The sequence below is a fragment of the Colobus angolensis genome, unplaced genomic scaffold (assembly GCF_000951035.1).
Source record: "Colobus angolensis palliatus isolate OR3802 unplaced genomic scaffold, Cang.pa_1.0 Scaffold45, whole genome shotgun sequence".
Taxonomy (NCBI): Eukaryota; Metazoa; Chordata; class Mammalia; order Primates; family Cercopithecidae; genus Colobus; species Colobus angolensis.
In genome coordinates, this window is record NW_012117932.1 from 2,236,274 (window position 1) to 2,262,154 (window position 25,881).

Here is a 25,881-nt window from a genome sequence, read left to right on the forward strand (position 1 = left end):
TAGCCAGGATGATCTTGATCTCCTGACCTCGTGATCCGCCCGTCTCGGCCTCCCAAAGTGCTGGGATTACAGGCTTGAGCCACCGCGCCCGGCCCATTTTCACTTCTTTTGTGGTTGAATGTCATCAGTTAAGGCGAGGCAGGGCGTTTGCACTTCTTTTGTGATTCTTCAGCAACTTCAGGCCATCTGGGAGTATACGTGCAAGTCACAGGGGATGCGATGGCTTGGCTTGGGCTCAGAGGCCTGACACAAATGAAGACAAACCTTTTGTAAATCATAACTGAAGGCTATAAAAAAATGAGAGTTATATTATTTTTTTGAGACAGGGTCTTACTCTGTTGCCCAGGTTGGAGTGTAGTGGTATGATCTGGGCTCAGTGAAGCCTTGACCTCCTTGGCTCAGGTGATCCTCCCGCCTCAGCCTCCTGAGTAGCTGGGACTACAGATACCATCACGCCTGTCTATTTTTGTATCTTTTTTTTTTTTTTTTTTTTAAATGGAGTTTCACTCTTATTGCCCAGGCTGGAGTGCAGTGGCATGATCTCGGCTCACTGCAACCTCTGCCTCCCGGGTTCAAGCAATTCTCCTGCCTCAGCCTCCCAAGTAGCTGGGACTACAGGCACCCGCCACCTCGCCCGGCTAGTTTTTGTATTTTTAGTAGAGACGGGGTTTCACCGTGATAGCCAGGATGGTCTCGATCTCCTGACCTCGTGATCCGCCCGTCTCGGCCTCCCAAAGTACTGGGATTACAGGCTTGAGCCACCGCGCCCGGCCTACAAGTTTTTCTTTAACAGTGAGAAATTGTATCTCATTCCATTTTCTCCTTAAACTCTTATTTCAATCTACATTCCTCAGAGAACTTTATCCTAATGTAGTACACTTTTATGCTTAAGTATCTTTGTTGATCAATAAAATACTGATTTTTAAATTTTAAAAATTAAGAATATCCTGTGCATCAAATTCTAAGTATGAAATATTTATTCCAGATTGGGTGATCATTGTAATTATTATTTGTACATAATTGATCAAAATAACATAAATATACTACAAATTTCTATGACTATTAAATATAAAAAAGTAAAATTTTAAACAAATATATCTCTTAATGAGAAGGAAGAGCTTTTTATACTCCAATAAGTTAATGTATCCACTAATAATTATTATTTCTTCCTAGAACAAGACAGGATTAAGCATCATGACCATCCCTATTGGGGGATGTTTTTATAGATGCAAGCACTGTGGCACCTACTGGCATAAATGCACCTGCTGATTGGAATGTTCTTTCCCCAGATCTTCCCTGCTGGTTTCTTTCCAGTATTCAGGTCTCAGCTCAAATGTGACTTCCTCAATGAGGCCTCCTGGTGATCAGATCTAAAGCACCCTCTCCACAATCACTCTTTAGTGCTATACCCATTAATGTACTATCATCACACTTGTCACTACCACACAGATCTTGTTTGGTTACTTTTGTAGTGTTTGTCACTTCCAGAATGTCAGTTCTATGAAGAAAAGGACCTTGTCTGTCTTGCTATTTGCAGACATGAGGAAGGTACCATGATATAAATGTGTGTTAATGAATGAATGAATGATATTTGTCTGAGAGAACCATTCATTCTAACCGACATTTATGGAGTAACCACTTTGAAAAGAACCATTCTCTCTTTACTATCAAGTCAAGATACTCAAGGAAGGCAGCGGAAGAGGAAGGTCCATGTGGGCAGAGGAGCCTAGTCTTGAGATGTGATTTAGCTGGTATTTGGGTGGAACCAATAAACCAGCCTCAAAAATAACACAAGGGGCCGGGTGCAGTGGCTCACGCCTGTAATCCCAGCACTTTGGGAGGCTTGAGGCAGTCGGATTACTTCAGGTCAGGAGTTCGAGACTAGCCTGGGCAACATGGTGAAACTCCATCTCTACTAAAAATACAAAAACGAGCCGGGCATGGTGACGGGTGCCTGTAATCCCAGTTATTTGGGAGGCTGAGGCAGGAGAATTGCTTGAGCCTGGGAGGCAGAGGTTGCAGTGAGCTGAGATTGTGCCACTGCACTCCAGCCTGGGTGATAGAGAAAGACTCCGTCAAAAAGAAAAAAAGAAAAAAGAAAGAAAGAAAAACAAACAAAGATGTGCAATTGATGCAGGGCAGGTGAGCCTGGAATTGGGCTTAGCCCAGGAGCGTTCTTGGTTTTGCTCAGGAAAGAATTTAAGAGCTACCTGGTAGAAGAAAAGCTCTATTGAGGTGGCAGCTACAGCTCCCCGGGTGCTCCTGCAGAGCAGAGCCACCCTATAGGCAGTGGGCTGACGGCAATGGCTCAAAGGCAGGTCTGCAGTCATATTTATAACCTACTTTGAATTACATGCAAATTAAGGGGCAGATTATGCAGAAATATCTAGAAAAAGGGTGGTAACTTCCAGGTTGTTGGCTCATTGCCATGGAAAGGGGCAGTAAGCTCTGGGTGTTGCCATGACAATGGTAAACTGATATGGCACACTGGTGGGCGTGTCTTATGGAAAACTATTGCCCAATCCTTGTTTTGACTACTCCTCAATTTGGTTCCAAGTCAGAGCCCTACCTCCAGAGTCAAGTCCCACCTACCTCACAATTATTATGTATCAGGTTTTAAAAAAGTAACACAAGGAAGGCTGGGCGTGGTGGCTCACGCCTGTAATCCCAGCACTTTGGGAGGCTGAGGTGGGCAGATCACTTCAGGTCAGGAGTTTGAGACAAGCCTGACCAACATGGTAAAACCCTGTCTCTCCTAAGAATGAAAAAAAAAAAAAATTATCTGGGCATGGTGGCAGGCACCTGTAGTTCCAGCTACTTGGGAGGCTGAGGCAGAATTGCTTGAACCCAGGGAGCAGAGTTTGCAGTGAGCTGAGCGCCACTGCACTACAGCCTGGGATGCCGGGCAAGATTCCACCTCAAAAAAAAAAAAAAAGAACAGAGTAACACAAGGAAATGAAACACAGATAATGTGCATCTGGAGAATTTGGAATATTTTCAGCCTGGGATCTTGCTGGTGCTCCGAAACGTGTAAGGAAATGTGTAGGGACAGTTTTCAGCCGGTGTGGGGTGGGGAAATGCCAACATATGGTTGGCTTTCCACAGTCCTGCTAAAAAGCCCTGCAATGTGCAGAACAAACCGGTCCAGCTAAGAAAAGTCCCACCCAAAATGCTGAGAGCACCTCTGTGCTCAATCAACAGTTGAGGCAAAAGGATGCTTTGTAAGCACAACACATGTATCAGAGCATTTTAAACTCATTATAAAATCGTTCTGTAAACCAAAAATAAAATTCTAAGCCCCAGAACCATCTGAAAAGACCCCTCCTCTGGGCCAAAGGCATTCCAAATTTAACGTGAAATACTAGTCCAGGCCGGGATGGGAATGGGAGCCAGACATACCTCATTATTCCCGCCTCCGTTTGGAATTTAGGCACAGCTGACCAGCATCGACATCAACACTGGCCTTAAGACAGGTAGAACACACTCTTTAAGTCTGACAAGAAACATTTACAATCTACAATCTGTCTGTCTAAAGCCTGCTACCTGGAGGCTTAATCTGCATGATGAATCCTTGGTCTCCACAACCCCTTATCTTAACCCAGATATTCCTTTCTATTGATTCAAATCTTTTCTTTCCTCAGACGGCTCTGTCGCCCAGACTGGAGTGCAGTGGCACTTTCTCAGCTACTGCAACCTCTGCCTCCTGGGTTCAAGTGATTCTCCTGCCTCAGCCTCCTGAGTAGCTGGGGTTACAGGTGCTTGCCACCTCGACCAGCTAATTTTTGTATTTTCAGTAGAGACGGGTTTCACCATGTTGGCCAGGATGGTCTGGATCTCCTGACCTCGTGATCTGCCCGCCTTGACCTCCCAAGTGCTGGGATTACAGGCGTGAGCCATCATGCCCACCCCCTATTGATTCCAAATCTTTAGGTAACAATTCTTTCAACCAAATGTATAAAAAATCAAGTTGTAGCCCAACCACCTTGGGGACATGTTCTCAGGATCTCCTGAGGGCTCTATCACCGGCCATTGGTTACTCAGATTTGGCTCAGAATACATTCTTCAAATATTTTACAGAGTTTAACTCTTTTCGTCAACAGTTCCCACTCCCCAGTGTTAATGTTATAAACAATTCAGTAAAATTGGAAAATGTGGTCTATTAAAAATTTGGGGCCGATTGCGCCAGCACTTTGGGAGGCCAATGCGGGTGGATCACCCGAGGTGAGGAGGTCCAGACCAGCCAAACATGGCGAAACCCCGTCTCTACTAAACATGAACAACAACAACAACAACAACGAAATTAGCCGGTCGTGGTGGTGCGCCTCTAGTCCCAGCTACGCGGGAGGCTGAGGCAGGAGAATTGCTTGAATCCAGGAGGCGGAGACTGCAGTGAGCCGAGATCACGCTACTGCACTCCAGCCTGGGTGAGAGAGCAAGGCTGTCTTAAACAAACAAAAAAAACCTTGGAAAAGCTCAGGCGGTTTTTTTTTTTTGAGAAAGTCTTGCGCCGGATCTTGGCTCACTGCAACCTCTGCCTCCCAGGTTCAAGCAATTCTTCTGCCTCAGCCTCCCAAGTAGCCACCACGCCCAGCTAATTTTTGTATTTTTAGTAGAGACGGGGTTTCACCATGTTGTCCAGGCTGGTCTTGAACTGCTGACCTCAGGTGATCCACCCACCTCGGCACCCCAAAGTGCTAGGATTACAGGCTTGAGCTACCGTGTCCGGCGCCCTGGAGGTCTTTAATCAAGTAAAAAAGCTGCATTATATCACTTGCTCAGGTTGCAAGCCTTCAGTGAGAAAGAATAAATGGAAATGGAAATCACTTATTGAAACAGATCTCAAACAGCAGTTTTGTTGATAAGACCGCAGGAAAACGTGGGAATTGTGCTGCTGGCTTAGAGACGGTTCCCTAGGGGAGCAGTCCCTCCTGCATCCAGGTTCCCTGCATCCAGGTTCCCGGCTTTCCCAAGACTCTCAGCTGTTACCCAGGGCTCCGTTCCGACCCACACCCGTGGCTCCTGCGTTTCCCCGTGGCGCAAGCTCTCCAGAGCTGGGGCCGCTTGGACCCCGCCGAGCCGGAAGAGGCGGAGCGCGGGACGGAGGCGGGAAAAAAGTGCGCGGAAGGGATGCTGCCACCCACTGCACCACTTCGCCTGCCTCCGTCCCACCGCGCCACCTCGTCTTCCTCAGTCCCGCCGCTCGCCGCGCCACTTCGCCTGCCTCTGTCCCGCCGCGCCATGCCCGTCGCCGGCTCAGAGCTGCCGCGCCCGCCCTTGCAGCCCGCCTCACAGGAGCGGGACGCCGAGCCACGGCCGCCGCACGGGGAGCTGCAGTACCTGGGGCAGATCGAGCACATCCTCCGCTGCGGCGTCAGGAAGGACGACCGCACGGGCACCGGCACCCTGTCGGTATTCGGCATGCAGGCGCGCTACAGCCTGAGAGGTGACGCCGCGGGCCACTGCGGGACCGGCGGCGGGAAGGAGGGAGGCGCGGCTGGGGAGAGCGCTCGGGAGCTGGCGGGCGCTGCGGAGCCCGTTCAGTCCTAACCTCAATCCCGCGAGGGAGGGGACGCATCGTCCTCCTCGCTTTACAGACGCCGAAACTGAGGCTCCCATTAGAGACGTGACTGGCGCAGGGTCACACACACAGGAGCGACAGTCGGGAGGTGAGCCGGCTCCTAGCGGCTCCACGGCGGGGCTCGCAGTCACCCCAGTGATGCCGTGGCCCCTAAGGCGGGCATGATCGGGCAGCGTTTGCCCGGTGCTGGAGAGTGAGGGAGAGCTGCCCGGGCTTGATCCCGCGCTGGTCTAAAAGTCCTGGCTTTTGCCCCTCCTCCTTCCTCCCCGTTGACCATTCCGCTTTGCAGAGTTTTCAAAAACTGGAGCGAAAATGATGTGGGCGGGGCCCAGGCGGCGGGAAAAGGAGACTTGAGGCTGGCGCGGGAACTTGGTTTCCTGGCGCCCTCCCATCCAATCCCCACGAACCAGCTTTCCTCTTAAACCTTGAAAAGAGAAATTCGGGAGTCCGAGTATAAGTTCTTATTCGTCCTTTCCTCTTTTCCTTTCAGACAGGATCACCCCAGGCAAAAAATGCCTCGCGGGTTATTGGCGTCAGGCTTTCAGGGGACAGTGGGGCGGGGTGGGCACAGGACGTTAGGCAGCCGATGGCCCTCCCTAATGTCACATGGTCCTGTCATCCTGGATCCTGCGCCTGCTGGGTGGGGGCGGGGAGACTCCAAGGTGTGTAAGCCAGGGGCTGACCTTGACCTCTCAGATAAATGGAGCGCAGCCTTGCCACAGGGGTGGAGGTGGTTTTAAGTGGGGAAACCCATTCTTGGTGAAGCAGATTCACTGTGGTTAGGTAGGGGGAAAGCCCTCTAGCCCACGGAACCATCTAGAGACTGGAATACACACCAGCTGCTATGGCTGATCCGCGTGGGGCAGCTTGGGGAGTTTTGTCTAAGCAGAGGGATCCACTTTTCTGCAGCTTCAAGCCCAGGGGTCTTTGATAAACCATAGACCTCACTTTTAACACACCTTTCTGCTTAGACATTGAGCAAGTTACTTCTCTTTTCCTTTTTTTTTTTGAGGTGGAGTCTCACTCTGTCGCCCGGGCTGGAGTGCAGTGGCCTGGAGTGCAGTGGCGCGAATCTCAGCTCACTGCAAGTTCCGCCTCCCGGGTTCACGCCATTCTCCTGCCTCAACCTCTCGAGTAGCTGGGACTACAGGCGCCCGCCACCACGCCCGGCTAAATTTTTTGTGTTTTTAGTAGAGACGGGGTTTCACCGTGTTAGTCAGGATGGTCTGGATCTCCTGACCTCGTGATCCGCCCGTCTCGGCCTCCCAAAGTGCTGGGATTACAGGCTTGAGCCACCGCGCCCGGCCTCAAGTTACTTCTCATACAGCTTCCCTATATGTTAAAAATGGAGGAAATAACGCTCGGTAGGCAATTCTGATAAAAGCAGGTGCTTGCAAAAATCTCTCTCTGTTGTCTGAGTATCAGCTATACCACAAGAGAGTGTGGGATGAATGAGTACTGCATTTCAAGATAAGTTTTTACACTTTTATTTCTCTGTGGCTCGACACTTCTGATGCCTCCCTTTTTGTCCCTGGGACACATGCTTGGTGGTGTCTTCACACCTTTGTGACAGGATTAGCACTAGTGGGCAGTGGATGGTAGCTCCTCCCTTTTTCCACATGGTCATCCCTGCCCTCGTCACCATCTCACCGTGGAATTCCTGTGTCCAGTGGTCACCGCGGCACAGAAGGGCTGTCTCAGCCTGAACTGGGTTACTGATGTGCCTTGCAGCCTGGGAGCTCCACCCTGATCTCTGGCCCACTTTGCAGGAGTCTAGGCTTTCTGGATGCTCCAGGGCCTCATGTCCCAGGGCAGTTTTCTTCCCTGAAGACAGTTGGATGGCATGATCTGTCTTCCTCTCTTGAAACTGTGTGGCAAATTGTTTTTCAGATGAATTTCCTCTGCTGACAACCAAACGTGTGTTCTGGAAGGGTGTTTTGGAGGAGTTGCTGTGGTTTATCAAGGTAAAGAAGTCGCTGCTATTAGAAGTCATTAGTCTGTTTTCAACACAGCAGCCAGTGAGATCCTTTCAAAAGTCAAAGCGGCCAGGTGTGGTGGCTCTCGCCTGTAATCCCAGCACTTTGGGAGGCCGAGGCAGATCACCTGAGGTTAGGAATTTGAGACCAGCCTGGCCAATATGGCGAAACCCCCATCTCTACTAATAACACAAAAAGTTAGCCAGGTGTGGTGGCACATGCCTGTAATCCCAGCTACTCAGGAGGCTGGGGCATGAGAATTGCTTGAACCCAGGAGGTGGAGACTGTAGTGAGCTGAGATCGTGGCACTGCACTCCAGCCTGGGCGACAGAGGGAGAACCCGTCTCAAAAACAAAAAAAAAGACAACACAAAAGGTCAAAGCATATCATTCCTCACCCTCAAGCCCTTAGTGGCTCCATTTCACTCAGTAAGAGCCACGGTCCTTATGGGGTCCCTTTTTCAGCTCTGGCCTTAGCTGCTGCTCTCTGCACCAGCCCTGCTGTTCTTGTGAGTTTTTGAGCACACCGGGACATCCCCACTCCCTGGAACCTTCTTCCCCCACACTTGGCTCCTTCCTTTGAGTCTCTACTCAGGCAAGACTTCCTGGACCTCCTGATTTAAAACTGTGACTCTTCCCCCAACCTCCTTGGTTTTTCTCCATAGACAAACGTCACCATCTGATGTATGTCAGCCTTTCCCCTCCCCTGTTAGAAGGGGGACAGCAGACAGTAAATAAATAAGTGAAATGTGCTGTAAGCTTTATGAGGGCAGAGGATTTGTTACTCGTGTTCACTGTTGTATCCCTAGGGCCTCAAACACAGCCTGCCACATAGCAGGAGTCCATATATATTGATCACTAAATATAGATACCATCTGTGTTCCCATGTTCATATAAACTAGAAGAGTCTCTTCAGTAACAAGGTGAACCCCTTCCAGAGGGCTGAGTAGGTAACCTCAGGCCGGGGCCAGAGTGCTATGAAGACAGGCAACAGCCCAGCCCAAGCTCCTCTGTGTTCTGTGTCCTGGTCTAGAACCAGCAATGTTCTGACCAGTGCTTTTTGGAAGGTAGCTGGAGTCTGGGCTCAGGTCTGGACCATGCTAGAAACTGGGACCCCTTCTATAGAGCACTTGGTGTGGCTTGTATGGTCCTGGGGCAAGCCAGACCCAAGCCCTCTTATCCCATTTTAGAAAGGGCTCAAATTTGGATCCAGCCCTAGTCTGCCTTAGCTCTGTATTCTTGGGGTATTTTGTTCTGTATTGGCCTATCTCGATCGACAGTGAGCCTTGGATTTGAAACATATCATCAGAAACCTCAGAAGATGACATTCTTAAACTGGCTAAAGCCTGGTCTGAATGGATGAAAAGGAGAGACTTTTGAAGCAATATGTAAAAGACTGAGAAATGATTTGTTGGGAATGAAGAAAATTGGGACAAACTCAACAATAGAAAGGGAGGAAGCAAAATACTCAGGAATAAAATGCATTCCCCTGTTTCAACTTAATGCTTGAATTCACGATTCTAAGAAGTCCTTGCCAGGAACGTCCGACTCACCTCTGATAGAGTTACTCCATTGGCGACTCGATCAAATACAGGAGTTGGTGCACCTGTACTGTAAAATACTGATTAGTCTGATCGTTAGGAATATCCTGCCAGGTAGAAGATACACTGAACAGATCGCATGTAGGCATTAAATTCATTTTGGGGTATCACATGGAGACAACACATTTGATTAGGAAACAGAACTGTCAGATCGGTGGATATCACTTAGAGGTGTTTAGTCTAGAAAGCTTAGCTGGGGGGAATGGAAGAAAAGAGCTGAGAGGGTGGTTCCAAAGAAGGAATCAGACTGTCCTAAAACCCTCAGGAATCTGGGCTGGGACCAGCCTGCTTAAAGTTAGGATGGGCAGCCGGGCGCGGTGGCTCACACCTGTAATCTCAGCACTTTGGGAGGCCAAGGTGGGTGGATCACCTGAGGTCGGGAGTTTGAGACCAACATGGAGAAACCCCATCTCTACTGAAAATACAAAATTAGCCGGGCGTGTTGGCGCATGCCTGTAATCCCAGCTACTCGGGAGGCCGAGGCAGGGGAATCACTGGAACCCAGGAGGTAGAGGTTGCTGTGAGCCGAGATCACATCATTGCACTCCAGCCTGGGCAACAAGAGCGAAACTCTCAAAAAAAAAAAGGATGGGTTCCATCTAGGTGATGTCAAGTGCCCACCTCCCAGCAAGTCAGCAGGGGCCAGAGGCCCTTGTAGGTGGTGTCTTGGGGGGATCAACTGAGTTGGCTCAGATTTACTTGGATGCCTGCTCTGCCCTCCCCATGTCTTCCAGGGATCCACAAATGCTAAGGAGCTGTCTTCCAAGGGAGTGAAAATCTGGGATGCCAATGGATCCCGAGACTTTTTGGACAGCCTGGGGTTCTCCACCAGAGAAGAAGGGGACTTGGGTCCAGTTTATGGCTTCCAGTGGAGGCATTTTGGGGCCGAATACAGAGATATGGAATCAGGTGAGGAGACGGAACAATGCCTTCCATTTCCTGAGTGCCCTTCCTGGCACGTTTGCTCTGTTGTTTTAGATAAGGTCGGGGGGATGAGTCAGTGTCCTAGGAGCTGATGTATAGTTTTGACCTTGTGAGGGGTGGTGCCAGTGAAGCCACAGTTAAGCCTCATGAAGGCCATTTCGCACTCTTGATGATTAGTACTTACTGGGCGCTTGGCACTTTCCATACCTGTGTCATCAGCAGATAGCCGCATGGTTGGTGTTTGTGTTGGGGAATGGGAAGTTCATCCGTGGGACAAGGGACAAAATGCCCCCATTGCTTTGTGGTGGCTTTAATTGCCCTTTCAAGGCTCAGCCACAGCATGCTGTAGGTGGCGCAGCTGTGAAGCACAGTGCCAGGGTCACCCTCTGCTGCCAGCTCTGCAGATGTGGAGAAAGAATGAAACATCTCACTCCTGCACTTCCACTTTACTGTCACTGTTGGTGTCACCTCTTGCTGGATGTCACAGAGCCCAGCCCCTCCCACCTGTCCCTAGGAAAAGCAGATGCCACCTTGGGATGTGGGGGTTGTGTGTGTAATTTACTAGCTGGGCAGAGACCAGCAACCTGGAGAGCATGTGTCTCATCTAAGGGGACAGTCACATCTCACCTCCAGCCACCTGGAGGAATTTGGGCCTGGTGGTGTCAGAATTCTTCAATAAAAGCCTAAAATCTACATTTTATGTGCGATCATGAGATCTTTTAAATGTTAGTAGTTTCAGGAAGTTTCAAAATGCTGTGTGGACCTAGAATAGGCAGGTTCCTAAAGGCAGAAAGTGGAATGGTGGTTGCCAGGGACTGGGGAACAGGGAGGAATGCGGAGTTCATGTTTAATGGGCACAGAGGTTTTATTAGGGATGAAGAAAAAGTTCGGGAGATGGATAGTGGTGATGGTTGCACAACATCGGGCATGTGCTGAATGCCTCTGAATGGCACACATAAAAATGGTAAGTTTAATGTTACGTGTACTTTATCACCATGAAAGAAGTTGCTGTGTGGGCCAGGTTATCTGTGCAGGTAAGTGTTCTGCAGGTCGTTGCCTGCACCTCAGTGGTAGGGTGTCCTTAGGGTGTGAGGCTGCTCCCCTGGTTTCATGATGCTTTAAATCCTGCCTAGTGTTCATTATTTCTTGGCGCTGAAGAGGCCTGATTACGGTTTTAGTTTACGGTTGTATGAGTGCTTAGCTGTTGGATTTTAGTAGGGAAGTTTGTCCCTTCTTGTTTTTGATTTTGTGTTACAGACTCACAGGAAATTTTTTTTTTTTTTTAAATGCACAGGAAGTATCCCTGGACTGTACCCAGTTTTCTCCAGTGATAATATCTTGGGTAATATCCTGTATACATTCACATTGGTGCATTCTTCAGTTGTCAGATTTTGCTAGTTTTACGTGCACTTGTATATGTGTGTATTTGCAATTTTAGCACGTGTAGATTGTTGTAACCACTACAGTCAAGTTACAGAACTACACCACCACAGGTTTATCTTTTTAAAATCTTTGATGTTACCTTTTTCAGAACTGTGACCATGAGGACTTTCCTCCCAAAATTTTGAGAACGACTGAACCAGAATATAGTCTGACACTAATAGGCAGAAATTTAACCAGAGGAGATTATGAAGCTCTGCACTTCAGTTAACAAATCACTTCTCAGATTCCAGTTCCATCTCAGAAGGAAGGAAGGGGATTAAAATCCAGAAACCAGAAATGGGAGCAAAGTACAAGGTGGTGCAATCATTATAGAGGTTTCCTGATGTTTCCAAGTCAGTCATGTGTTGAGCTGCTAAACTCTAAAGTAATTTTAGGTGGAAGTGTTGGAAGCGTGCTGCTGAGGTAATAGAAAGGAATCCATGGTCTTCTGTTAGTTGGAAAGTACATGGAATGCTATATTCTACATAAGATACAATACTTTCTGTGAGACAAGGATAAACTAGATTTGTCAGTGAAATTGTGACAAGAATCGTTGATGGGTTTAGAGCTTAAGTTTGTGGGGAGCACTGGAAGAAATTAAGATTGTTGAGATTAGAAAGGGTTAGCTATGAGGGGAACAGGAGGAGGTGACTCCGTGACAGACCAAATATTCAAAGGACTGTGTAAAAGAGGAAATAGACTTTGTTAGGGCTCCAGAGGACAGAGCCAGGAGTCAGACAGGGCCTTGAACTCAACCCACCGAGATCTGCAAACTCTGTGGAAGGCACCAGGTATCTTGTAGCCATGGGTCAAGGGGGGACCCTGGATGAGAGGCTGTAATAGATGACCTCTAAGGCCATCTCATGACATGTGTGATTAATGTGTGTACCTGTCCTCTCTTTTTGACAATTCGACAGATTATTCAGGACAGGGAGTTGACCAACTGCAAAGAGTGATTGACACCATCAAAACCAACCCTGACGACAGAAGAATCATCATGTGCGCTTGGAATCCAAGAGGTTGAAAGAACCCCATCATCTTCATTTATACTAACCATACTCTTAGAGGGAAGCAATGTGGTTTTGTGCAGAGGCACCTGAGGGAGGCAGGACCCTGGGAACTTCCCCTAGCCACATGGTTGGTTGTGTGACCTTGGGCAAGTCACATTTTGCTCCACTTTCACCTTCAGATCATGAGGTTGGGACCAGATGATTTTTTTCTTTCATTTTTTTTTCCTAAGACAGAGTTTCGCTCTGTTGTCCAGGCTGGAATGCAATGGTGTGATCTTGGTTCACTGCAACCTCTGCCTCCTGGGTTCAAATGATTCTCCTGGCTCTGCCTCCCGAGAAGCTGAGATTACAGGCATGCACCACCACGCCCAGCTAATTTTGTATTTTTAGGAGAGATGGGGTTTCACCATGTTGGTCAGGCTGGTCTCGAACTCCTGACCTCAAATGATCTGCCTGCCTTGGCCTCCCAACCAGATCATCTTCATTTGTGTATTTATACTCGTTCTTACTCTGAAAAGGGCTTTAAATTGCCTAGAAACTACACGTAAGATGTTAACATTTTAAATGGAAGCCCATGAAGTTCTAGGTCGCTGCCACCTCACTAACATTTTTAACAATTATACTGTAAAATTAAACTCGACCAGGGTGTGGAGCCAGGTGTGGTGGCTCAAACTTGTAATTCCAACAACTCCAGAGGCCAAGGCAAGAGGATGAGTTGAACCCAGGAATCTGAGGCTGTAGTGAGTCATGATCACGCCACTGCACTCCAGCCTGGGCAAGAGTGAGACCCAGAATATTTAAAAACAAGAACAACAACAACAAACTCTATCAGGATATCATAAATACTTAGGATGGAATATTTGCATCTGTAATAAAGACTTTTTTTTTTTCTTTTGAGACACAGTCTCACTCTGTTGCCCAGGCTGGAGTGCAGTGGTGTGATCTCAGCTCACAGCAACCTCCACCTCCCAGGTTCAAGTGAGTTCCCTTCCTCAGCCCCGGGTAGCTGGGACCACAGGCACGTGAATTTTTGTATTTTTAGTAGAGACGGGGTTTCACTATGTTGGCCAGGCTGGTCTCGAACTCAAGTTGGCCTCAAGTGATCTGCCCGCCGTGGTGTCCCAGTGTTGGGATTACATGCATGAGCCACTGTGCCTGGCCATGTAATAGAGACTTTTAATATAGGAGGGTGTACCAGAAGCACCAGTTCGCTGTGGCAAATAGAATTATTCCTGCTGTATTTGTAATTTGGTGCCACGAAGGTAGCCCACATCCCTTCAGCTCTGATGGAAGAGCATTGCTTCAGCGGACATCTGCAGAAAGCTTGCGCCAATGGATAGTCTCCCTCAGTTCCGTGCCATCGCTGCAGGGGCTGTGGGTTATGGACATCACTGCAACCCAGTAGCTCTCTCTCCTGGTTTCCACCATGAGTTGGCTTTTGTTTTTCTCCTGTTTTACTTGGCCTTTAGCTGTGGTCTTTCAAACCACCACCCCTCCTTATCTTCCTCTGTGCTGGTTCCTCAGATCTTCCTCTGATGGCACTGCCTCCATGCCACGCCCTCTGCCAGTTCTATGTGGTGAACAGTGAGCTGTCCTGCCAGCTGTACCAGAGATCGGGAGACATGGGCCTAGGCGTGCCTTTCAACATCGCCAGCTACGCCCTACTCACGTACATGATTGCGCACATCACGGGCCTGAAGGTGGGCTGTCTCGGGAAGGGTGACTTGCGAGCCTAACACACTAAGTTCTTCAGTTCTTTAATACGGGAAGACGAACTGCAGAGTTTAGTCTCTGATGAGTTTTAAAATTCGATATGTGTAAGTAAGACGTGAACGGGCTTTTACTTTGAAACCTTCCTTTTCTGGAAGGTTTTCTGGCCCTGTGGTATGTGCACTAACAGATCTATACAGGTTGTTTGTGATACAGCTTCTATGAATTTCCTCAAAAGCTATGCTGAGGTTGGGTGTGGTGGCTCATGCCTGTAATCCCAGCACTTTGGGAGACTGAGGCAGGAGCAATTGCTTGAGGTCTGGAGTTCAATACCAGCCTGGGCAACATAACAAAATCCTGTCGCCACAAAAAAATGGAAAAGCTACACTAAATTATTTTTTTTTAAAAGCTTTGAGGTGTCTGCATACTCTAATGTTTTTAAATGATGTTTTAAAGGAATTTAACCTACTGTTCTGCTTTCTCCCCCGGGTTTATAGCCAGGTGACTTTGTACACACTTTGGGAGATGCACATATTTACCTGAATCACATCGAGCCACTGAAAATTCAGGTGAGAATTAGATGTTATACTTTTGGGTTTGGTACCTTCTCTTGATAAAAGGTTGATTGTGGGACAGGCATCTGCTCAATGCTGTGTCCAAGATAACGATGACTGCTCTGAATGCGGGGCTTCAGTTTAGGGAGAAGTGGTGGGCAGGTGGGCAGGACAAGGCAGGCATCTGCCTCAGCAACCATGGGCACTTAACATGTCAGGTGCTGTGAGGTACTAAGCACCAGTACCAGAGAGGGAAGAGCCACATTCAGGCCAGGGGATTGTCCAAAAGGGGGCATTTAAACTCATTTTAACTTGAAGGAGAATTGAAGTGCATCCCCTTTTTTTTTTTTGAGATGGAGTCTTTCTCTGTCGGCCAAGCTGGAGTGTGCAGTGGTGCGATTTTGGCTCACTGCAACCTCCGCCTCCCAGGCTCAAGCAATTCTCCTGCCTGAGCCTCCCAAGTAGCTGGGATTACAGGTGCGTGCCACCACACCCAGTTAATTTTTGTATTATTAGTAGAGATGGGGTTTCGTCATGTTGGCCAGGCTGTTCTCAAACTCCTGACTTCAGGTGATCCACCTGCCTCAGCCTCTGAAAGTTCTGGAATTACAGGCATAAGCCACCGCCCTGGCCATAAATATTTTTCATTAATTTTACATTAAGTACAATATTTAGGTCCAAACCTCAGAAGTCTTTTGAAATCCCTAAGTTATGGCAGCCAACAATTGATTTGAAATGGCAATAAAAATATAAGTTCATCTGCTTCATGAGCCTTAAGGAAAAAAACTCAGAACCAGAGACTTTTTAGCTCCTTCCAGGTTAGATTCAGGTTTTAAAAGTTCCTCCTTTGAGGGAGTTTGACTGCTCTTGAGTGGAGGGTGACTTTAGGCTTATTCTCTCTGGCTTTCTGCTCCAGTCGTTTTTAGACATAGTAAGAGGTTGTAACCTGTCTTCACATCCTAATTGCCACTGTCTGTTCATCCCAGGAATCCTGGCTTTCATCCCTTTCTGTTCACTGTCCATGCATGTTATCTTTCCTTCTCTCTGCCAGGGACAGATGGGTTAGGGATTGTGGAATTCAAGTAAACTTAGAGCTACTATGAATTACAGATTGACTGTGTTTCTGTCTTTATAAATTTGCCAAGAGTGATTAAAAGAACTTACACCTGATGAGGCGCCAGGCTCCTGACACTGTGTAATGTCACAAAATACCCTTCACTCTTGATCTGTGCAAGAAAACAGCTGGTTGTGCTCCAATCATGTTACATAACCTACGGCAAGGTATCGACAGGATCATACTCCTGTAAAATACAACTTTGTTGATCACATCCTGTGTGCTTGTTTCATGGACATGAGGAGCAATTACAACAGGTTGTACAATTATGGCAACATAATGGGTCTTATCTTGTTTTTAGCTTCAGCGAGAACCCAGACCTTTCCCAAAGCTCAAGATTCTTCGAAAAGTTGAGAAAATTGATGACTTCAAAGCTGAAGACTTTCAGATTGAAGGGTACAATCCGCATCCAACTATTAAAATGGAAATGGCTGTTTAGGGTGCCTTCAAAGGAGCTTGAAGGATATTGTCAGTCTTTAGGGGTTGGGCTGGATGCAGAGGTAAAAGTTCTTTTTGCTCTAAAAGAAAAAGGAACTAGGTCAAAAATCTGTCCGTGGCCTATCAGTTATTAATTTTTAAGGATGTTGCCACTGGCAAATATAACTGTGCCAGTTCTTTCCATAATAAAAGGCTTTGAGTTAACTCACTGAGGGTATCTGAAAACGCTGAGATGATAACAAAGGAGAATGAAATGTATGTGCTCTTAGCAAAAACACGTGCGTGCATTTCAATCCCACGTCCTTATAAAGAAGGTTGGTGAATTTTAAGAATTTCACAAGCTGAGTAACACCATCAATCATGATGTAGAGTGTGGTTATGAACATTTAAAGTTACAGTCGTTTTGTATGTTGCTATAATAAAGAAGTGTTCTGCATTTGTCCATGCTTTGTTCATTCTGTAGTGCCACTTACCTGCTCAGCTATTCCTAAAATAGATTTAAAGAACTCTCCTAAGTAAACATGTGCTGTATTCTGGTTTGGATGCTACTTAAAAGAGTAGATTTTAGAAATAGTGACTGTATTTTGCCCTTTTTTTCTCTTTTTAACTGCATCTTATCCTCAAAATATAATGACCATTTAGGATAGAGTTTTTTTTTTTTAAACTTATAACCTTAAAGGGTTATTTTAAAATAGTCTATGGACTACCATTTTGCCCTCGTTATTAGCTTCAGCATGGTGTGACTTCTCTAACAATTAAGCAAGAAAAAGATGCAAAACTGCTTAGATTAAGCAAGAAAAAGATGCAAAACCACTTCGGGGTTAATCAGTGAAATCTTTTTCCCTTCACTGCGTACCAGATACCCCCTGGTGTTGCACGACTATTTTTATTCTGCTAATTTATGACAAGTGTTAAATAGAACAAAGAATTATTCCAACAAGTTATGCAACATGTTGCTTATTTTCAAAGTACAGTTTAATGTCTAGGTGCCAGCTCTTGATAGATATTTTGTAAGAACATCTTCTTGGACTTTGGGTTAGTTAAATCTAAACTTAAAATTTAAGTATTAAGTAGGATAATGTGTATTGATTTGCTAAAAGAATCAAGTAATAATTACTTCGTTGATTCCTGAGGGTGGTATGACTTTTCATTGAACTAATCTTGGTAGGATTTTTAAAAATCCATTTTTGTAAAACTATTTCCAAGAAATTTTAAGCCTTTTCACTTCAGAAAGAAAAAAGATGTTGGGGCTGAGCACTTAATTTTCTTGAGCAGCAAGGAGTTTCTTCCAAACTTCACCATCTGGATACTGGTGTTTCTTTACAGATTCCTCCTTCATTTCTGTTGAGTAGCCGGGATCCTATCAAAGACCAAAAAAAAATGAGGCATGTTAACAACCAACTGGAACAGAAACAGATTTTATGTATTTATGCTGCTCCAAGAAATGCTTTTACGTCTAAGCCAGAGGTAATTAATTAATTATTTTTTATTTTTTGAGATGGAGTCACTCCATCCGTTGCCCAGGCTGCAGTACAGTGGCACAATCTTGGCTCACTGCAACCTCCACCTCCCAGGTTCAAGTGATTCTCCTGCCTCAGCCTCCCATGTAGCTGGGATCACAGGCCTGCCACCATGCCTGGCTAATTTTTTTTATTTTTTGTAGAGACGGAGTTTCATCATATTGGCCAGGCTGGTCTTGAACACCTGACCTCAAATGATCTACCTGCCTTGGCCTCCCAAAGTGTTGGGATTACAGGCGTGAGCCGCCACACCCAGCCCCGAATTAATATTTTTAAAATAAGTTCTGAGATTGTTGGAAATAGGGTAGAGGAACACATTTTACTGGCTACTTGCCAGAGTTAGTTAACTCATCAAACTCTTTGATAATAGTTTGACCTCTGTTGGTGAAAATGAGTCATGGTCTCTTGAACATGATCAGAATAAATGGCCCTAACCACACAATTGTAGTCAAAACTTTTTAGGTCACTAACTTGCTAGATGGTGCCAGGTTTTTTTGCATAAGGAGTGCAAATGTTAAGATCTCCACTGGTGAGGAAAGGCTAGTGTTACAGAAGGCTTGTCAGAGGCAATTTAACCTCCAAGCCTTGGCCCTCAGGCCTGAGGATTTTGATCCTGACAACTGAAGAACCGTTTGTTTCTGGATATTGCAAATAGGAGTCAAAGCTTGGTGCTCCATGGTCTAGTTCACGAGACAGGCATGGTAGTGGCTGGCAGCATCTCTGCAGGGGCCCCCAGGCCACAGCTCACCTTGGGAGGCATGTAAGAAGCCCGCTGGATCATCACGGGATACTCGAAATGCTCGTGCAGGTGGTCAACATACTCACACATCCTAGGAGGAGGGAATCAGATTGGGGCAATGATGTCTGAAGTCGGATTATTCACATGGTGCTAACTTAAAGCAGAAGGGGCGAGTACCACTCAGAAATGACAGTGTGGGCCAAGGCTTAGCTGTGTTACCATGCGTTTCTAGGCAAGTTCCTAAACCTCTGTGCCTCAGGTGCTTTTCTTCTAAAGTATAGCAATGTGGGGTGGGGACTCTGATGAAATGAACACACGAAGTCTCTCTAGAGGTTTTGCGACGCCCTTTAAAAGGCATCAATTCAGACTCTGTAAATATCCGGAATTGTTTGGGTTCCTCTGGTCAAAAGTTAGATGAATAGATTAAAATCACCAAATTTTGTGATTTATTTTTTAAGAAGTGTTTGTATTTTTTCCTATGGCTGCATTAGCCGCCAGGGGCTTGGGGTTTTTTTGGCAGGCAGGGCTGGGAGGGCCGTTTTGTCACTGCCTCAGCTGGGCATCTAGGAAGCATTTGTGGACTTTCTCGGTGCACTTTGCACCTGGAAAACAATCCGAACAGGTCCATGGGACACACCCACCTCCATCCAAGAACCGAGACATCGAGGGAACCAAACCCAGATACGGAACAATGAAATACATTCCATACTCTCCACCCAAAAAATAAAATCACCAAATGAGGTTCCTTCCAGCTATACAAATGATTTAGATGAAGAGCAGAGGATTTAGAATCAGGTCAATCTGTGTTCAGGTTCTACGTCAGCCACTTGTAGTTCTGAGCCTTGGGGCCAGCGACCGAGATCTGCTGCCTGACTTCCATCGCCTGTTACTGAACAGCTGTGACAGGCCGGCTGATATGGCTTGGATTTGTGTCCCTGCCCAAATCGCACGTTGAACTGTAATCCCCAGTGTTGGCGGCGAGGCCTGCTGGGAGGTGATTGGATCATGGGAAGTGGTCCTTCATGAATAGTTTGGTACCCTTTCCTTGGTGCTATTCTCGAGATAGTTATCACAAGATGTGTTGTTTAAAAGTGTGTAGCATCTTCCCCCCTCACTCTCTCTTCTTCCTGCTCTTTGCCATAAGAAGTGCTTGTTTCCCCTTTGCCTTCCACCATGATTGCAAGTTTCCAGAAGCTGAGCAGAAGCCGCTATGCTTCCCGTGCAGCCTGCAGAACTGTAAGCCAATTAAATCTCTTTTCTTTATAAATTACCCAGTCTCAAGTATTTCTTTATAGCAGTGCAAGAATAGACTAACAGTATAAAATAGTTCCACTATATTAAAAGGCAGCACCTGTCTACTCACTACCCCGCTGAAGAGAAACGGTTACCATTATTACTGAAGCCTCCTATGTACCCTCAAGGGTCCCATTTCTCTCTCACAGTCCTGAATTTGGCGTTTCCCTTTCCCAGTGAATGCTTTTTTGCCTTTGCTATATACTTGCAGTGATCTTTCTGTGAGACATTTAATTCCAGGAGACAGAAGTGTAATAAGCAAAACCCTATGTGTGCAGATGACTGGAAGGAGATTGTCCTAATTTAAAAGACCACCTGGGGCATTCTGAGAAATAAGATGAAATAAATGTATGTCTACACCATGGAAGACTCCAGTACTGGGAAGAGGAGATGGGACAGAAGTATAGAATACACGTGATGAAAACAGGAGCTGGCTAAGGGAGTAGTATGGTTGCAAGCCTCACCTTCAATGTACTTAAAAAATAAAGTGAGTCAGCTACCAGACCCTATCCTAGGAGGCAAAATGACTGTTCATTGGTGGGTCTCTGCTGTTACTGCCCCGTGTGGAGAAGTGGAAGCAGAACCCACTCCGCCTGAGTTACAGGACGGGCCAGTGGACAAGGTCTTAGGGTTTTTTGGTTATGAAGGCAGAATTTACAAGCTCTGGCCTAGATTGAGGGACCCTACTGAAGCAGAAAGTATTAATGCCACATTACTGACCTGTTTTTAAGGCTTGCAGAGACTGATATGTAGTCAAATATAATCAAGTGCTGCACCAGTTCACAGAGGCCAACTCCACCAGCATGGGGGCAAACAGGAACTAAAAGGAAATTGTTTCTATTTAATACCAAGAGTAGGGCGGGGAGAGGAAGGGGTGAGAGGGAACTTTCTGGTTTTTCTTATTGCCCACAGGTGATTAAATCATTCATTAATATTTAGGGATGAAATTCCAAGATGAAAATCATCAATAATTCCCGGATTAAGGCTAAATGAGAGTTAGAAGAAAATCAAAATGGCAAACTACAGACTCCTGTGCGTGTGAACTGCAAGCCATCAAGGGAGGTATCTGATTAGTGGGGAAATGAAGGTCTGGTCTGCAGCCACTGCAGCACCCTTACTTTCAAACTTTTTGGCCATCAGCAATACTGAGAGGTTCTCATTGACACTGCCCAGTCTGCAACTGTCAATCTGGAGGAACTGCAGGGCCTTTGCCTGTAGGAGTTGCTTAAATATCACTCTATTGTGGCACTGGAAATAGAATTGAAAATAACACCAACAGAAGAGTCAGCCTTGGCCCTCAGGATCTCTAAAACCTGGCAACGCGGCCACAATATGCCAATCATTACTCATCAGTGGCCTTCAGGAAGCCCAGGCTGTATTTTGTCTTTGTTCTCACCGGGCATAAGGCAAGTTTTTATAGTGTGGGCAGGGACCCTGTGCTCACTTCTTTACAAATCTGCTAATGCAACAGTGTGAGTCAGGTTAAAATCACACTGGCTCGCCATTTATGAGGGAATGACTGTCACAGCAACTGATAAGTGGGAGATGAACTGAAGCATCAGGATGAAATACGGTGACAGTGATGAGCAGGTGGCACAGACGACAACACGGAACCATGGCAGAGCAGTATTGCTCCTTTTGCCGGGAAAACAGAGAATCTGCTCCTCACGCTGCTCTGCTCGTGGGCTGACTGCAGCAGGTTTTGGCAGGCACTTGGGCTTCATTTATAAGCTCAAAAAGTGAACGCAGTCATGTTTATTCAATTTGAAAGCTGGCTTTCTTAACACCATTTTCTGCCCTTGCAATAGCAACTTTAAATTGCTGCCTTGTCAATTTCAATTAGACCCTTTGAAAAAGATAACTGACCTTAGTCACATAAATTGGAGAAATAGCCACAAACTTTTTCTGTATCTGACTAGACTCTGATAAAATGACCCAGTTTCTAAGATGAAAATTTCCCAACTGAAAGTACAGCAGGTGATGGAGCCTAACACACGACTGTGTCCTTGGTCACTGGTCAGCGTGTACTGACCCCAAGGGGCCTCACTCACCTGTTGGGGGCGTCACTCACCTGTTCTCCTGTGGCAATGCCAATTCCTAATGGGATCAGTGCCTATAAAATAGAAGGCAGCCTGGTGTTATTTTCCTAAGTTTTGGACTGCAACTCCTAATGTTTAAAAACATTTATAGCTGAAGGAGGAAACGGCCCTGCTGTTGAGCCATGTGAAGACTCAAGACTGGCAAAGGATGTCCAGGGGAACAGATGCGTGCGGGAGGGCTCTGTGCATCTGCAGAGAAGGTGAGCCCTGCTGAGCTGCCACCACCAGCCCCGTTCCTGACCAGGGCTCTGCAGATGTCCTTCTGCGGTGTCCTGGCCCATGCTCCAGCTGCGCTCCTCCCAACGTGGACGGCACCTCCTCCAGCCTGCGCAGTGGCATCAGGACAGGGCCACTCGGAGTGGCTCATTGTGAACTCACAGGGTCCAACCTTTGGCCGACTCCTTCCTGTTTGTCATCACTCTGTCATTTCCCTTCTTCTTGCCTCCCTGAGAAACCTCCTTCTAGAACCCTCTCATATCTTTTTTTTTTTTTTTGAGACCAAGTCTTGCTCTGTCACCCAAGCTGGAGTGCAGTGGCGTGATCCTGGCTCACTGCAACGTCCGCCTCCCAGGCTGAAGAGGTTCTCATGCCTCAGCCTCCCAAGCAGCTGGGATTACAGGTGCGCGCCACCATGCTGGCTAATTTTTGTATTTTTAATAGAGTTGGGGTTTTGCCATGTTGGCCAGTCTGGTCTTAAAATCCTGACCTCAGATGATCCTCCTGCCTTGGCCTCCCAGAGTATTGGGATTACAGGTGTGAGCCACTGCACCTGGCCTCGTGTCTTTGTTGATTCCAAAATCCTCTTCCTTAAGGCAGGAAAAAGCCGTGAAAAAAAATTAAAAAAAAAAATTCCTCTTCCTTCCAGCTCAGTGGGTGGCCTTAGACCTCAATCTGCAGGTTAGGCTGAGACCACTGCTCACCTGGGAGACTCCTCACCTGGTGAGGTACTGGACTCTGCACCTGAACACAGCCCTGCTGCTCTCTGTCCTCTCACCTGGTCCCTGAACACTACCTCACTCACCTGCCACCTGGCCTCTGGGCAGTCCGTCCATCCTCTACTGGGACTGCGACTCTACAGCTACTCTGCGAAGGCATCCTTGGTTTCTCCCTGGTTTCCCTTACCTTTGTTTAGGATAATAGCAATCACACTAATAGCTCACATTTTTGGAGCTCTGAGTACCTGCCAGGCGCTGTGCAAAACACTGTCTTCAATGATTCCTGGTCTCAATCCCATGGGAGAGGAGCCATCATTATCCCCATTTTATAGAAAATGGGAAAACAGGTGTGCCAGGTTTGAACTGTTCCTGGATCACAAAGCTAGAAAGTGGTAGAGCCTGGGTTGGAACTGCACTGATCCCAGAGCCAGAGGAGGCATCTGAATCATCAGACTAAGCCAACTACTCAGCAGAAAAATCCCTTCATTCAGCAGCCAAGTATCCCCGATTCCAGTGCTGGCCCTGAGTCTCATGGGATGTGTGGCCTTGGGCAAGCCCCGCCTGTGCCACCCAAGGCCTCGGCCTTCTCATCTGCAGAAAGTCTTAGTTTGAGCAGATGGTCTCTAAGGCACCGCTTCAAGCTAACATTTTATGCTTCTTAAAATTTCTAATTTAAGTACTCTTGGTTCTTTATCTCAAAAGAGAAGAGAAAGGGAGAAACAGAGGAAGGGGGAGGAAGAAAGGCCATTTGACTTATTTGTTCTACCATTTTAAGCATGTATGTCAGACTAGGGGCCAAATGTTTTTCTTCCTTTTCAATATTTCCTGAATCTGCTCTATTCAAGCTGCCCTCTCCCCTTATCTCTCCCAGATGCCTGGAAAAGCCTCCTCACTCCCATCCCTGCCTGGGTTTCTCCCTGCCCGTTCCTCACCTCCCACACACCCTCTGTCTCAATGGACTCTACATGTAGCCACCAGTCACATCATCTGTGCTCCAGCTGTCACTATGCTGTTCTTTGTTTTTTTTTTTTTGAGACGGAGTGTTGCTCTGTCACCCAGGCTGGAGTGCAATGGCGCAATCTTGGCTCATGGCAACCTCTACCTCCCACGCTCAAGCCATTCTCCTGCCTCAGCCTCCTGAGTAGCTGGGATTACAGGCACACACCACTGTGCCCAGCTAATTTTTTTTTTTTTTTTGAGACGGAGTCTCACTCTGTCGCCCAGGCTGGAGTGCAGTGGCACAATCTCGGCTCACTGCAGGCTCCGCCTCCTGGACTCACGTCATTCTCCTGCCTCAGCCTCTCCAAGTAGCTGGGACTACAGGCAGGCAGATCATGAGGTCAGGAGATCGAGACCAGCTAATTTTTGTATTTTTAGTAGAGATGGGGTTTCACCATGTTGGCCAGGCTGGTCTTGAACTCCTGACCTCAGGTGATCCACCCACCTTGGCCTCCCGAAGTGCTGAGGTTACAGGTGTGAACCACCATGTCCGGCCACTATGCCGTTCTTTCATTGGAGAAGCTGCAGTGGCTTTCTCTGACTGGCTGCATCCCCTGAGTGGACAGACCCCATAATCCAGCCCCACGTGGCAGCCTGTCTGACAGCTCCCTGGCGTGTACCCTGCGCTCCCTGGGGCATCTCCACTGCCCCCGCCTGGACCTGCAGGCTGTGCAGCTGCTCCTTCCTCAGATACTCCTCAGGGGATGGCCTCCCTCCTGTAAGCAAAACCTAGGAGGGTTAAAGCCCGGAGCAGCTTCCTGGGAGATGCTCAGGTGGGCAGAGATCAGGTTGGTGCTAGGCCAGCTGGCATTCAGCAGGGCACAGCCACCCTGCAAGAGCCCTAAGGAGGAAAAAGCAAGTGGGACCCAAATTGAAAAGTCTTGTTTCCCAGGGGCTCATCCGCGGAGATTCCTGTTGTGGAATGATTCCTCGGAAAGTTTGGGTTCTGTTTAAATAACGAAGGCTATGGTTGCTCCGCGGCTCCTGCTCACTCTTCCCTCACCTGAGGCTTAGCTTTCCTTACGGAGTCAGCTCTGGCCGTACCCCCCGTCCCAGCCCACACCCAACGTTCTCCTCAATGAACTCTTCTACTGTGCTCGGCATTCAGTGCCCCGGCCCAGTATCCTCCAGTCTTTGTTTCAAGTATCTCAGCTTTTCTCTCTGTCGAGGCTGCAGCGTGGGAGAGGAGGGTATTTCTGAAACCCAGGCTTTAGCGGAGCATCCCACATAACGTAGATCATGTGCTGATTTCCTGAGAGAAACAGAGAACTGGTCCCCGAGCCCCCGACTCCGCACCTCCAGTACGACCCGTGAATTTATGTGGGATGTGTCAAGGTGTCCCTCCTAGAACTGGAACCAAGACCGCTCCACATGAGCCACACGAATGTACAGTCGTGTCACTGAATGACAAGGATACCCTCTGAGAAATGTGCTGTTGGGCAATTTCGTCACTGTGTGAACATCAAAGAGTATAATTCCATGACCCTAGATGGCAGAGACTCCTACACACCTAGGCTACATGGCATGGCCTATTGCTCCCAGGCTACAAACCTGTACGGCACGCTACTGTACCGAAAGCTGCAGGCAATTGTGACACAATGGCCAGTATCTAAACATACTTAAACAAAGGAAAGCTAATGCGTTGCACCACGACATTACAATCTCTCGAACGTTACTAGGCAATGAGTTTTCCAGCTCCATTATAACCTTATGGGATTATATATACTGCACCATTACATATGCAGTCTTTCGCGGACTGAAACATTGTTATGTGGCACATGACTGTGCCAAACCAGTTAGCATGTAGGAGAAAAAAATTATCAGATGAAAACACAAGGCCCGGTGCAGTGGCTCACTCCTGTAATCCCAGCACTTTGGGAGGCCAAGGCGGGCAGATGATCTGAGGTCAGGAGTTCGAGACAGGCCTAGCCAATGTGGTGAAACCTCATCTCTACTAAAAATACAAAAAA

The 25,881-nt window shown here is 47.3% G+C and overlaps 2 protein-coding genes across 3 annotated transcripts in view; one reads left to right on the forward strand and one right to left on the reverse strand.

Moving 5' to 3' along the window:
- Positions 1–5,079: 5,079 nt before the first annotated feature.
- On the forward strand, positions 5,080–16,652 carry TYMS (thymidylate synthetase). 2 transcript variants are annotated; one of them, XM_011957780.1, is made up of 7 exons: positions 5,080–5,443; positions 7,469–7,542; positions 9,889–10,063; positions 12,418–12,519; positions 14,035–14,210; positions 14,718–14,789; positions 16,190–16,652. In XM_011957780.1, exons 1-7 carry the CDS (start codon positions 5,128–5,130, stop codon positions 16,325–16,327), a joined length of 1,053 nt encoding a protein of 350 aa, XP_011813170.1. In that variant the 5' UTR covers positions 5,080–5,127; the 3' UTR covers positions 16,328–16,652. The 2 variants fall into 2 exon arrangements, with proteins under 2 accessions (XP_011813170.1, XP_011813171.1); XM_011957781.1 differs by lacking the exon at positions 12,418–12,519.
- A 510-nt stretch (positions 16,653–17,162) lies between these two features.
- ENOSF1 (enolase superfamily member 1) overlaps positions 17,163–25,881 on the reverse strand; it is a 40,315-nt gene continuing 31,596 nt past the window's right edge. The window contains exons 11-15 of the mRNA XM_011957816.1: positions 21,950–21,991; positions 20,997–21,126; positions 20,599–20,698; positions 18,595–18,676; positions 17,163–17,686 (exon numbers count right to left, since the gene is read on the reverse strand). Of these exons, the coding sequence (XP_011813206.1) occupies positions 17,585–17,686; positions 18,595–18,676; positions 20,599–20,698; positions 20,997–21,126; positions 21,950–21,991 (456 nt within the window). The 3' untranslated portion in view covers positions 17,163–17,584. The remainder of the gene's footprint in view (positions 17,687–18,594; positions 18,677–20,598; positions 20,699–20,996; positions 21,127–21,949; positions 21,992–25,881) is intronic.